The sequence below is a fragment of the Mobula birostris genome, chromosome 6 (genome assembly GCF_030028105.1).
Source record: "Mobula birostris isolate sMobBir1 chromosome 6, sMobBir1.hap1, whole genome shotgun sequence".
Lineage (NCBI taxonomy): Eukaryota > Metazoa > Chordata > Chondrichthyes > Myliobatiformes > Myliobatidae > Mobula > Mobula birostris.
In genome coordinates, this window is record NC_092375.1 from 30,459,417 (window position 1) to 30,473,794 (window position 14,378).

The 14,378-nt window shown below is 43.5% G+C and overlaps 1 protein-coding gene across 2 annotated transcripts in view; it reads right to left on the reverse strand.

The window, feature by feature from the left end:
* LOC140198894 (uncharacterized) overlaps positions 1 to 11,389 on the reverse strand; it is a 77,478-nt gene extending 66,089 nt beyond the window's left edge. For both annotated transcript variants that reach the window (XR_011886282.1, XM_072260104.1), the window contains exon 1: positions 11,149 to 11,389. Coding sequence is in view for 1 of the 2 variants with exons in the window: in XM_072260104.1 (XP_072116205.1) it covers positions 11,149 to 11,272 (124 nt within the window). In the remaining variant the exon portion in view is untranslated. The remainder of the gene's footprint in view (positions 1 to 11,148) is intronic.
* Positions 11,390 to 14,378: the final 2,989 nt, after the last annotated feature.

Below are 14,378 nucleotides of genomic sequence, written 5' to 3' on the forward strand. Positions count from 1 at the left end.
TAGCAGGGGCTCTGACAGAAATATTTGAAATGTCATTAGAAACGGGGATGGTGCCGGAGGATTGGCATATTGCTCATGTTGTTCCATTGCTTAAAAAGGGTTCTAAGAGTAAACCTAGCAATTATCGGCCTGTGAGTTTGACGTCAGTGGTGGGTAAACTGATAGAAAGTATTCTTAGAGATGGTATATACAATTATCTGGATCGACAGGGTCTGATTAGGAACAATCAACGTAGATTTGTGCGTGGAAAGTCATGTTTGACAAATCTTATTGAATTTTTTGAAGAGGTTACTAGGAAAGTTGACGAGGGTAAAGCGGTGGATGTTGTCTATATGGACTTCAGTAAAGGCCTTTGACAAGGTTCCACACAGAAGGTTAGTTAGGAAGGTTCAATTGTTAGGTATTAATATTGAAGTAGTAAAATGGATTCAGCAGTGGCTGGATGGGAGATGCCAGAGAATAGTGGTGAATAACTTTTGTCAGATTGGAGGCCGGTGACTAGTGGTGTGCCTCAGGGATCTGTACTGGGTCCAATGTTGTTTGTCATATATATTAATGATCTGGATGATGGGGTGGTAAATTCGGTTAGTAAGTATGCAGATGATACTAAGATAGGTAGAGTTGTGAATAATGAAGTAGGTTTTCAAAGCTTGCAGAGAGATTTAGGCCAGTTAGAAGTGTGGGCTGAAAGATGGCAGATGGAGTTTAATGCTGATAAATGTGAAGTGCTACATTATGGTAGGACTAATCAAAATAGGACATACATAGTAAATGGTAGGGCATTGAAGAATGCAGTAGAACAGAGGGATCTAGGAATAATGGTGCATAGTTCCCTGAAGGTGGAATCTCATGTGGATAGGGTGGTAAAGAAAGCTTTTGGTATGCTGGCTTTTATAAATCAGAGCATTGAGTATAGGAGATGGGATGTAATGTTGAAATTGTACAAGGCATTGGTAAGGCCAAATTTGGAGTATTGCGTACAGTTCTGGTCACCGAATTATAGGAAAGGTGTCAACAAAATAGAGAGAGTACAGAGAAGATTTATTAGAATGTTAAGCCACGCACAAAAAAGTTGCTGGTGAACGCAGCAGGCCAGGCAGCATCTCTAGGAAGAGGTACAGTTGACATTTCAGGCCAAGACTCTTCAGCAGGACTAACTGAAAGAAGAGCTAGTAAGAGATTTGTAAGTGGGAGGGGGAGGGGGAGATCCGAAATGATAGGAGAAGACAGGAGGGAGAAGGATGGAGCCAAGAGCTGGACAGGTGATTGGCAAAAGGGATATGAGACGATCATAGGACAGGAGGCCTAGGGAGAAGGAAAAGGGGAAGGGGAGAAAAAAGCCCAGAGGATGGGCAAGGGGTATAGTAAGAGGGATAGAGGGAGAAGAAGGAGAGGGAGACAAAAAATGTGTGTATATAAATAAATAACGGATGGGGTACGAGGGGGAGGTGGGGCATTAGCAAAAGTTTGAGAAGTCAATCTTCATGCCATCAGGTTGGAGGCTACTCAGACTGTTCAATGAAACAATCTCCCAGTCTGCGTCAGGTTTTGCTGAACACCTACGCTCTGTCCACCAGAGAAAGCAGGATCTCCCAGTGGCCACACATTTTAATTCCACGTCCCATTCCCATTCTGATATGTCTATCCACGGCCTCCTCTACTGTAAAGATGAAGCCACACTCAGGTTGGAGGAACAACACCTTATATTCTGTCTGGGTAGCCTCCAACCTGATGGCATGAACATTGACTTCTCTAACTTCAACTAATGCCCCACCTCTCCCTCGTACCCCATCTGTTATTTATTTATATACACACATTCTTTGTCTCCCTCTCCTTTTTGTCCCTCTTACTATACCCCTTGCCCATCCTCTGGGCTTTTTTCTCCCCTGCCCCCTTTTCCTTCTCCCTAGGCCTCCTGTCCCATGATCCTCTCATATCCCTTTTGCCAATCACCTGTCCAGCTCTTGGCTCCATCCCTCCCCCTCCTGTCTTCTCCTATCATTTCAGATCTCCCTTCCCCTCCAACTTTCAAATCTCTTACTAGCTCTTCCTTCAGTTAGTCCTGACGAAGGGTCTCGGCCTGAAACGTCGACTGTACCTCTTCCTAGAGATGCTGCCTGACCTGCTGCGTTCACCAGCAACTTTTTTGTGTGTTGCTTGAAATTCCAGCATCTGCAGATTTCCTCGTGTTTGCGTTACTAGAATGTTACCTGGGTTTCATCTCCTAAGTTACAGAGAGAGGTTGAACAAGTTGGCTTTTTATTCTTTGGAGCGTAGAAGGCTGAGGGGGGACTTGATAGAGGTGTTTAAAATTAGGAGGGGGTTTGATAGAGTTGACGTGGATAGGCTTTTTCCATTGGGCGTGGGGGAGATTCAAACAAGAGCACATGAGTTGAGAGTTAAAAGGCAAAAGTTTAGGGGTAACATGAGGGGGAACATCTTTACTCAGAGAGTGGTAACTGTGTGGAACGAGCTTCCAGCAGAAGTGGTTGAGGCAGGTTCGATGTTGTCATTTAAAGTTAAATTGGACAGCTATATGGACAGAAAAGGAATGGAGGGTTATGTGCTGAGTGCAGGTCGGTGGGACTAGGTGAGAGTAAGAGTTTGGCACGGACTAGAAGGGCCAAGATGGTCTGTTTCTGTGCTGTAATTGTTATATGGTTAGCCAACATGTACTCTGAAACTGAACCTGATAGTTCAAAGTACATTTATTACCGAAGTTGAGATTTGTCTCCTTGCAGGCAGTCGCAAAACAAAGAAACACCAAAGAACCCGTTGAAAGAAAAAACCCACACAAGACCATCAAACGTGTGGAAAAAGTACCAAACCAAGCAGCAACAAAAAGCGAACAAACAATATATATAACATTAAACATCAAACTGCAGAATCCCCAAAACTGCGTCCACAACCATGAACCGCAGAGGCGAGTGAAGCCAGTCCAGGAGCCAGTGGCTACAGCCACAGCTACCGAGTCAGTAAATTCAGTGCTGTGTCTGTCAGTGGCTGCAGGTCACAACCACAGATCCACTTGCATGCCGAAGGGCCTCAATCAAATCACACAAATATAAAGCATTTTCAGCACTGAAGATATTAAACACCAAATTGCAGCCAAAAGTGAGTCCACAGACATGAGCTGCCAAGGCAATCAAACCTCCAAGCGTGGGAACCGAGACTCCAGCACCTTCCACAGGCAACACTGAGAAGGAGACCGGTTCAAACACAGGCAGGTGGCACTGAACACCCATTCGTTTTCCGTTCTCATTCTTGTTGAAATACTTCTTCTTTGAGTTTTTACGGCAGTTGGCATCCACACAGTTGCATTACTGCCACCTTCAGGATTTATTATCCATTCACTTTAAAGCCGTCTTTCCCGTCGCCCTTAAAAAATTAAACAACCATTTCCTCCCCGATCACTCTCCCCACATTCCAATGAACCTTTAACACTGTTCTCTACCAGTCCTATTTTCTGTAATTGTTGTAACATTTGTTGCCTTTCCTGTGCAAATTGCCGGCATGAAATAAGGATATGCTCTACTGTTTCAGTCTCCTGACATAGATCACAAAAACCTGCAGGATGCTTATTTATGTGGCCAAAGTGCCATTAAGGTTGCTGTGCCCAATTCTCAGTCTACTTATAATTACTTGCTCTTTCCACTTTACTCCCCTACTTCTTCCCATATCTACTCTGTTCTGAATTGAATGTAAATGTCTTCCCTTTATTGCTCTATCCCAATGCTGCTGCCACTGTTGATTTATCCTTCTCCACACTATGCTCTTCCCCTCTGATTTTGATAGTTTAATATTGACCTCTAAGATCTCTTGCGGGATGTTAGGGATAAATTTGTCCCGGTGAAGAAGATAAAGAATGGTAGGGTGAAGGAACCATGGGTGACAAGAGAGGTGGAAAATCTAGTCAGGTGGAAGAAGGCGGCATACATGAGGTTTAGGAAGCAAGGATCAGATGGGTCTATTGAGGAATATAGGGAAGCAAGAAAGGAGCTTAAGAAGGGGCTGAGAAGAGCAAGAAGGGGGCATGAGAAGGTCTTGGCGAGTAGGGTAAAGGAAAACCCCAAGGCATTCTTCAATTATGTGAAGAAAAAAAGGATGACAGGAGTGAAGGTAGGACCCATTAGAGATAAAGGTGGGAAGGTGTGCCTGGAGGCTGTGAAAGTGAGCGAGGTCCTCAATGAATACTTCTCTTCGGTATTCACCAATGAGAGGGAACTTGATGATGGTGAGGACAATATGAGTGAGATTGATGTTCTGGAGCATGTTGATATTAAGGGAGAGGAGGTGTTGGAGTTGTTAAAATACATTAGGACAGATAAGTCCCCGGGGCCTAACGGAATATTCCCCAGGCTGCTCCACGAGGCGAGAGAAGAGATTGCTGAGCCTCTGGCTAGGATCTTTATGTCCTCGTTGTCCACGGGAATGGTACCGGAGGATTGGAGGGAGGTGAATGTTGTCCCCTTGTTCAAAAAAGGTAGTAGGGATAGTCCGGGTAATTATAGACCAGTGAGCCTTACGTCTGTGGTGGGAAAGCTGTTGGAAAAGATTCTAAGAGATAGGATCTATAGGCATTTAGAGAATCGTGGTCTGATTAGGGACAGTCAGCATGGCTTTGTGAAGTGCAGATCGTGTCTATCAAGCCTGATAGAGTTCTTTGAGGAGGTGACCAGGCATATAGATGAGGGTAGTGCAGTGGATGTGATCTATATGGATTTTAGTAAGGCATTTGACAAGGTTCCACACGCTAGGGTTATTCAGAAAGTTAGAAGGCATGGGATCCAGGGAAGTTTGGCCGGGTGGATTCAGAATTGGCTTGCCTGCAGAAGGCAGAAGGTTGTGGTGGAGGGAGTACATTCAGATTGGAGGATTGTGACTAGTGGTGTCCCACAAGGATCTATTCTGGGACCTCTAATTTTCGTGATTTTTATTAACGACCTGGATGTGGGAGTAGAAGGGTGGGTTGGCAAGTTTGCAGACGACATAAAGGTTGGTGGTGTTGTAGATAGTGTAGAGGATTGTCAAAAATTGCAGAGAGACTTTGATAGGATGCAGAAGTGGGCTGAGAAGTGGCAGATGGAGTTCAACCCGGAGAAGTGTGAGGTGGTACACTTTGGAAGGACAAACTCCAAGGCAGAGTACAAAGTAAATGGCAGGATACTTGGTAGTGTGGAGGAGCAGAAGGATCTCAGGGTACATGTCCACAGATCCCTGAAGGTTGCCTCACAGGTGGATAGGGTAGTTAAGAAAGCTTATGGGGTGTTAGCTTTCATAAGTCGAGGGATAGAGTTTAAGAGTCGCGATGTAATGATGCAGCTCTATAAAACTCTGGTTAGGCCACACTTGGAGTACTGTGTCCAGTTCTAGTCACCTCACTATAGGAAGGATGTGGAAGCATTGGAAAGGGTACAGAGGAGATTTACCAGGATGCTGCCTGGTTTAGAAAGTATGCATTATGATCAGAGATTAAGGGAGCTAGGGCTTTACTCTTTGGAGAGAAGGAGGATGAGAGGAGACATGATAGAGATGTACAAGATAATAAGAGGAATAGATAGAGTGGATAGCCAGCGCCTCTTCCCTAGGGCACCACTGCTCAATACAAGAGGACACGGCTTTAAGGTAAGGGGTGGGAAGTTCAAGGGGGATATTAGAGGAAGGTTTTTTACTCAGAGAGTGATTGGTGTGTGGAATGCACTGCCTGAGTCAGTGGTGGAGGCAGATACACTAGTGAAGTTTAAGAGATTACTAGACAGGTATATGAACGAATTTAAGGTGGGGGCTTATATGGGAGGCAGGGTTTGAGGGTCGGCACAACATTGTGGGCCGAAGGGCCTGTACTGCGCTGTACTATTCTATGTTCTATGTTCTAAATCCTTTTTTGACTGCTGCTTTTGCCAGCCTATCTGCTGTCTCATTTCCCATAATACCTGAATGTGCTGGAACCCACATGAATGCGATATTTTTGCCTTGTCTAGCCAGTCTTGAATTTGCAAACAGGATTTCATAAAGCAGATCCTGGTGACCTCTAGCTGTACCCGCCTTGATGCTTGCAAGGGCCGACACAGAATCGCTACATATCACAATATTATTACAATCAACCTGCTCACTCCGTTCTAGTGCTAACAATATAGCAAACATTTCAACTGTGTATACACTCAAGCAATCAAGTGTTCTCTTGCTAATTTCCACTTGATAACTTGGCACAACAATTGCAGACCCTGTTGTACCTGTTTCTGGATCCTTTGATCCATCCATAAAAATCTGTATGCCTTTATACTCACATTCCCTATAACTATGATATTCACTGAGTATATCAGTCATCTTAATACTGTGTTTAATCTTAAGCAATTCCAAATCTGTAGAGGGATTTTTTAATACCCAGAAAGGTCTGACAGGCCACACCACCCTTGGACAAAACCCTTTATCATATACACCCATATCCTTTGCGGTTTGCTCTCCTGTCCAGCCAAAACTTTCTTTTTGTGTCCTCTCCTTCTCCCAGCATGTCTGCAACACTCTTTTTGTAGGATGGCTATCACCATGCCCCCTTAAATTAATCCAGTAATTGGCCTCCAGCTGTTTACGCCACAGCCCCAGTGGCATCTCATTTGCTTCAACTTGGAGTGCACACACTGGGGAAGTTCTAACCGCTCCCAAGCACACTCTTAGAGCCCGAGCTTGTACGATATCCAGTTCTGCCAGCACGGATTTTGCTGCTGACCCATATAGAATACTTCCATAGTCTAATCTTGATATTATTAATGCTACATAAATATACTTCAGTGATGCAAAATCAGCACCCCATTCCACTCCAGCAAGACACCTCATGACATTTATCACATTTTTACATTTACTAACTACATATCTAACATGTTCTCTCCATGTTAATCTCAATTCAAAGTGCACTCCCAAAAACTGATAACATTCAACTCTCTCCAGGTTACTTCCATACAGATTCAAATTAAGTCCCCTGAACTTTTTCCTTGTAAAGAACATGGCTTTTGTCTTCTCCACTGAAAATTTAACACCCTACTTTGTCCCCCACCCTTCAACTTGATTAATTCCATCGTGCATTTTTGTAACTATATGTGCAATATTTCTCCCTCTTTTCCACAAAGCCCCGTCATCTGCAAACAATGACCTCCCCACTTCCGTTGGAATACTTACGAATGTATCATTTATCAAAATGGAGAATAAAGTTGGACTCACTACACTCCCCTGAGGCATCCGTTTTCTACAACATACTGGCTTGATAGCTGTGATCCTATTTTCACCTGAATAGTTCTCCCGTTTAAAAAGTCCTTAACCCAGTTGAACATCCCCCCCCCCCAATTCACATTCGCTTGATTAGGAGCCCCTCTTACCATAACATATCATAAGCTTTCTCAACATCAAAAAAACTGCAACCACTGTCTCTTTATTTATTTGAGCTTTTCTTATTTCATCCTCTAGACACAACACTGGATCCATAGTACTCCTTGCTTTCCTGAACTCGCTTTGATACATAGCCACCATACTTCTACTTTCCAAGGACTACACTAACGTCTCATTTATCATACGTTCCATAAGTTTACATACATGTGACGTCAAGGCAATTGGCCTGTAGTTTTCTGGCCTGCTGGCATCTTTCCCAGGTTTCCTTATTGGAATAATTATCGCCTCTTTCCAGCTCCCTGGTATTCTCCCTTCATCCCAGACTTTGTTATACAGAAGCAGTAGTTTCTCCTGACTTCCTTCACTCAAGTGTTATATCATACTATAAGGTATTTCATCTTTACCTGGCACAGTCTTTCCTGTTTTATCTAGTGCCTTTCTTAATTCTCCCATACTGAAAGGGACATCTTGCACACCATCAAGGTTAGTTTTCCTACGTAAAGCCTCCATATTTTCAGCTTTTGTTCTCTCTCTACCTCTTCTTCCCTTCTCAGACAAATTATCAGAACTATGTACCATAACAAAAGTGTTTGCCAACACCTCTGCCTTTTCCTTATTTGTTACTGCAGTCACATTTCCATCAACCATAACTGGGTACCTCCACTCTCTCCTGTCCCCTCCCATCCTTTTTATCATCCCCCACACCTCTCCTACTTGAGTTGTGTTTCCGATTGAATCACAATACTTTCTCCAGTGCGTTCTTTTAGCATGTCTTATTTTCCTCGTACTACTGCCTGAGCTTGTTTGTACTGAATCATATGTTGGAAGTTATAAGTTATGTTAACCAGTTTAAATGCTTTATTTCTATTTCTCACTGCTTCCTTACAATTATCATCCCACCATGGTATTATTCTCTTCTTTATTCTTCCTTTACTTTTAGGAATGGATTCTAATGCAGCTGATATTATACCTTGTTTTAATATGCTGTCAAGTGTTTCTACATCCATTCCATCACTGACCTTTCTAGATATCTATCACTTTTTTCCAGAAATTCCTCCCAATTGGCTTTCTCAAGGATCCATTTCCCACCTGTATTCTCTGTGACCAATGAAGCAGAAATATTTATCTTGCACCAGATTGGGTAATGATCACTCCCTGCAGTTCCTTCTTGGTACACTAACCAATCACACACTGATGCAATGGAGTTTGATGCTAATATAAGATCAAGCACAGATTCTTTACCTGTATTAACATCAATTCTAGTACTACTGCCATCATTTAGGCACACTAAATACTTCTCATCTAGCAACTCCTCTATTACCCAACCATTGATGTCTGTTCTGTCACACCCCCCATAATACATTATGTCAATTAAAATCACCACACCAAACAACGTTACTACTATTCTGCCCTTCTATCGCCTCAAGCTTGTTTAAGTCTAGTCTTTTGCATGGATTATAATAATTTACAATCACCATCTCTTTCCTTTCAGCCCATACTTTTACTACCACATACTCTTGTTCACTTCCTACACCTAGTATTCTATAAGGAATACCTTCCTTTACATAAGTTGCACATCCCCCCTCCTCCCCCCCTCTCCTGTCTTGCCTTACTGCCTCATAACCATATAAAACAAAATCTAAATTAGGTTTTAACCAGGTCTCCTGGATACACACAACATCTGGCTTTTCTCTCCTACTCGCTATAAACTGCTTGAAATCTTGTCCATTAGCAATCAGGCTTCTTGCATTCCATTGAAGAAGTAGTATTATTAGTAACATCAACCCACACATACTGTTTCTTGACTCGACTGTACCCTGAGTTCATCATTTACTTCTTCCCATTTTAATCCTATTATACCCAAATGGTGCTCTGCACCTTTCACAATAATCTGAATCCTTTCAGTTTTAGATTTGATCTCATATGTTGCGTTTACCACTCCTGCTATAAAGATCACCAATTTCTTCTTCTCCATCCATGCATTCTTCTTATCTTGCCTTTCTTTAGCTGCCGCTTGCTCTTCGCTATGCCCTCCCTCATTCATTTTCTTCTGTCCTGCCAACTGGGCTGCCTCAGCACATGAGACTTTTTCCTTCACCTTCTCTGCTGCACCTCCACCTCTTTTTTCAACACTTCACATCCCCAGTACGCTACACTATGGTTACCTCCACAATTACAGCACTTTGGTCTCACTCCCTCTCCACATTTTCCATATTCATGTTCCCCAAAACACCTTGCACATCTTCTCTTTCCTTTGCACATTTTGGCCACGTGCCCAAACTCCTGGCAATTGAAACACCTCATAGGTTTTGGTATATATTTTCTTACATTGTATCTTAGAAATCCAAAATATAACTCCTTTGGAGGCACCTTATCCTCAAATTCTACCAGAACAGTTTCAGTCTCCCCTTTCTCTGCTCCCCTTGTCACTCTTTTCACACTCTTTACTGAACTATTCCTCACCCTCAAGTTCTCCACTAGCTTCTTCATATTAACACTGAGGGGAACCCCGGATATCACCCCCTTGCAACCATTGACCCTTTGTGCTCCAACTCTTACAACCCTGGACACTTTGACTTTCCCAACATTAGTCACCTTCATTGCCTTCTCCATCTGCTCTTCAGTTTTACATCCTATCAGCAGGTTTCCATCTCCTAAAATTCTCAGCATGGTTCACTTCTCCTACTTGTCCTCTAATGATTTTTGTTAGCTTAAGTGGATCGATTTTCTATACTCCCCCTCCCCCCTCAAATCGTAACGCTACATTTAGTAATTTTGCCCTCAGGCCCTTCTCCTCAACTTCTCTTCCCTCATTTTCCAATCCACCTACACTCGACCCACCTCCTTTCTTTCTCTTCCAACCCATCATCTTCCTGTTCTTAGTCGCTCTCCCCACCTCTTCCCACTCACACTCCATGCTATTGCTGTCACCATCAGACTCCCTCCCTGCCATTCTATCAGAGTCTGCAAGAGACCGTGTACGAAAATCGTCCCTCGTTGAATTTAATCTTGCTCAACGCTTTAATCAGAGTGGAGCAATGGAGCCAACCACAGGTTTGTGTTCTGCTATTAGGAATCAACACAGCAACCCCCAGCTACAGCCACAGCTGCATTCCATGCTGAATCCCTCAGGAAATCACAGAAGTATCAGATCATTCAGTTGTCCCAAAAATACATTGTTAAAAGGGGAATTTACAGTCTGCAAACAGTCACAGTTCAGAAGAAGTATATTTAGCAGAAGACGAGTATCCAGTAGTTTTGTAAACTGTCTACAAGATGTTGCTGTTGGTCATTGGTGCCATCTTGCCTGAAGACAATTATATGCTAATTATTCACCACATACGGTACTGGATAAGTTCGGGCAGGCTGACATAGGAATGCCATGAGTTTTTGAGAAAGTCTATTAAGATAGCGAAAACCACATAATCACAACACAGAAGTATAATTTTAAATGAGAGCATTGTGCTCTGCACCCACTGTAAAAATTATTTTTCGTCAGCTGAAGGTAAAATAGTGATTAGCAAATAAGTCCAGAGGACAGAGAATGTGTATATATATATATACAAGGCTTCCTCAAGTACATTTTTCTTTAAATACATTTAAAACTTATTCGAGTGTAAACGTGCAATTTTACACACAAGGTTGATTTCACATGCCAAAAATAGTATGAAGAGAAAACAAATCCAATGATGCACGAAAGAGAGTGTTACACGGTTGCAAACAATTATAATCTATTTGTTATATAGAAAGCGACCTGATTGTACTCACCTTCTTTACTCCACACATTTATCTTACTGGCTATAGTGTCCTTCAGTCCAAGTAAACTACTGTAGTTTAATGATTCTAGGATTTCAGAACATCCTCTTCTTTGGGCCTGTGAAAAAGAATACATGATTTTTCTCTCTCCTAAATGAAATCTGTAAGGTCACCAAGAATTTAGAGTCAACTCTGTTGAAAGATACGCAGTAATGTGCTACAGTGACTTCCGATTCGCTCCGAAACCGTCAACGCGTCGGTTAGCGAATTCCGGAAATTACATCGAAGTGAAACAAGTAAGCAAAAGGAACAAGGAAATCGAAACTCATAATCAGCTGATATAAACAGGAAACACCTTCAGATGTAATGCTAGATGAGTTATAACTGTTTCCTCGTCGATAGGCTTCAAACAGGCAAAAGGAAATTGAGGCTTCTGGAATAAGTCATTGATAGTTATAGCACGGAAACAGCTCTTGAGTCCGCCGAATCTGTAACAAACTTCAACCACCCATGTCCTCTGATCCTACAAGTATCACTTTTGTATTCTCCCCGTATTGCCATTTATCCCCATCTGTTTACAGCAATGACCTAAACACAGGGGCAATTTTCAGAGAGAAGTTAATTTGTCAGCACACTCCTTTCCTACGCTCACTCTGATTTACTATGCGTCTATTAAAATTACAGGCAAAATGGTGATTCTGGCCTTTGGTTTTTATGACTCTGGAACATAAACGGTAACAGACCATCAGTGCAAAACAATCAAAATATAATTTCTTGCCCCATTCTAGTAAGATTGCAGTCATATGCGCTCTCTTTATGGATCTGAAAGAAAATAGGGAAACGCAAGTAAATAAATATAATCAGAACAGATTAAAACTAGCAAAGCAAAGAAAAGGTTAATTTCATAATCTCCTGGGCAAGGACCCCGACGGGAGAGGTGGGATGTCTGCAGTAGAGTAGCTCCTTAGCAACTAGCCAGCTAGTTTAAATAACGTTAGCTATGCTAATGAACGAATGACACCTGTTAAACTCACCTCAAAATGTCTTTTACAGTCTTAACCCACCATGGGCAATAGAAAAGTCACTCCCGTCCCGGCCACCTCCGTGCTGAGACCCTCGCTGAGTCCTACCGCTTATTTACCGCCACCTTTCCTCATCGACCCCTGGTCTCACAAGCTTCCCTACGGAGCCTGGACCTCCCCTCACTCCTCAGTCCCCCTCTTTCCACCACCTCGCCTCCCCTTAGTCCTCCAATCCACCGTCCTCTTCTGACCCTATGCCTAACCCTGTCGTGACCCCCCATCATTCCCCCCCCACTTCTTCGTCCCACCAACCTCTCCCTCTTAGAGGCCAATCATTCAGTCCTAAGTACTGTCTCATCTTCGTTTGCCTCATGTTTTCATCAATTTCCCAGCGAGGGGTCTGGGGTCAGGTGATACGCCTGTCCCGATACTTTCTCGTTCACTATCATCCAGGGCTCTAAACAACCAGTCCAGGTGAGACTGTCGTTCACAGTTGAATCCTGTGGATCGGCATATGGGAGGGAGATTGAAAATCTGGCTGAGTGGTGCCACAACAACTTCTCACTCAATCTCAGCAAAACCAACAAGCTGATTATTGACTACATGAGGAGGAAATCGGAGATCCATGAGCCAGTCCTCGTCATGGGATCAGAGGTGGAGAGGGTCAGCAACTTTAAAATTCTCGGCGTTATCATTCCAGAGGATCTTTCCATCACATACGTGTCATTACAAAAAAAAAATGGCAAGTCAGCGCCCCTACTTTCTTCAACACACGCCCTTGAATGGAAAGCCTAGAAAAAGTAAAGGATACAGCTCTGTCCATCACCAGTAAAGCCCCCACCCACCCATACCACTGAGTATTTGTACATGGAGCGTTGTCACAGGAAAACTGCATCCATCACCGAGGACCCTCACCACCCAGCTCATGCTCTCTTCTCACTGCTGGCACCCCAGGAATAAGGGACAGGAACCTCAAGACTCACACCACCAGTCATCTTGAAACGGAGGGGATAACTTCACTTACTCCAACACTGCATTGCTCCCACAACCCATGAAATCCTTTTGAAGGACTTTCATCTCATGTTCTCAATATTTATTGTTCATTTATTTATTAATATTATTTAGTGTTTTTTTTTCTTTTTGGTTTGCAGTCTGTTGTGTTACACATTTACTGTTTGTGTGCCGTGTGTGGATTTTCACTGATTTTATTGTGCTCTTTCGCAAATGCAAGAAAATGAATCTCAGGGTAGTACACAGTGACATATATGAACTTTGGTAATACATTTATATTGAACTTTGGTATTACTGATTGCATCTGGTGCTCCTGTAGCAGCTTCTTCTACATTTGTCACAATGGAGCATGTTGGGAACAGACCCAAATGCAAGACACAAACACTGAAGTACAAAGAACAGGACTTGACTAGAGTAGGAATGTGACAGGATACAGGCAAAGAGCAGGGACAAGAACGCAGACTTGGGCTAGGGAAAGCGGGACCAGGACTAGAACCCATGGGCTAGGAGACAAGGCATCGACTCCAAGTCCAAGACTGGACAAGGACACAGAACCTGCGTCTTGCCTTGGGCTCAGACCCCAGAACCAGGCAAGGATATGACATGGCTACAGGGCAGGAGGTCAGGGTCTTGAGCCTTGAGCTTGGCTGCAGGCTGGGGCCTTGGGTCGTGAGCTTGGCTGTGGGATCCTCGAGGCTTGGGTTCTCGGAGCCTGGCTGCGGGATCTTCGTCTTGAAGTGCGGAGGCTGATAACTCGGAGGCTGGAGCTGAGAGACCAACTGGGAACTGAACATCGACATAGAGCCAGGACTTGTTCTTTGAAAGCCAGGACTCATCATTAACATGACACCTACATGAGATAGGACAGTACGTAGACATAGAACCAGGACTTATACTTAGACAAGCCGGGACTCAACTTTATCTCCACACCAAATTGGGAAAGGACCACCTGTTGGGTAATGGCAGAACAGCCAGACTTACCCAACAGAGGCAAAGACAAGACAAGACAAGACATGACATGACCCCTCCCCGCAGAGCAACGGAAAAACGCCTGACTTACCCCACGGAGGCGAGGACAAAACAAGACAGATCCCCTGCAGAGCAATGGCAAAACGGCCTGACTTACCCCACGGTGGCAAGGACAAGAAGAGACAAACACCAAAGAATGAGAGACAGATCCATCTCTGCTTCAGGGTTGCTCTGAGTCGC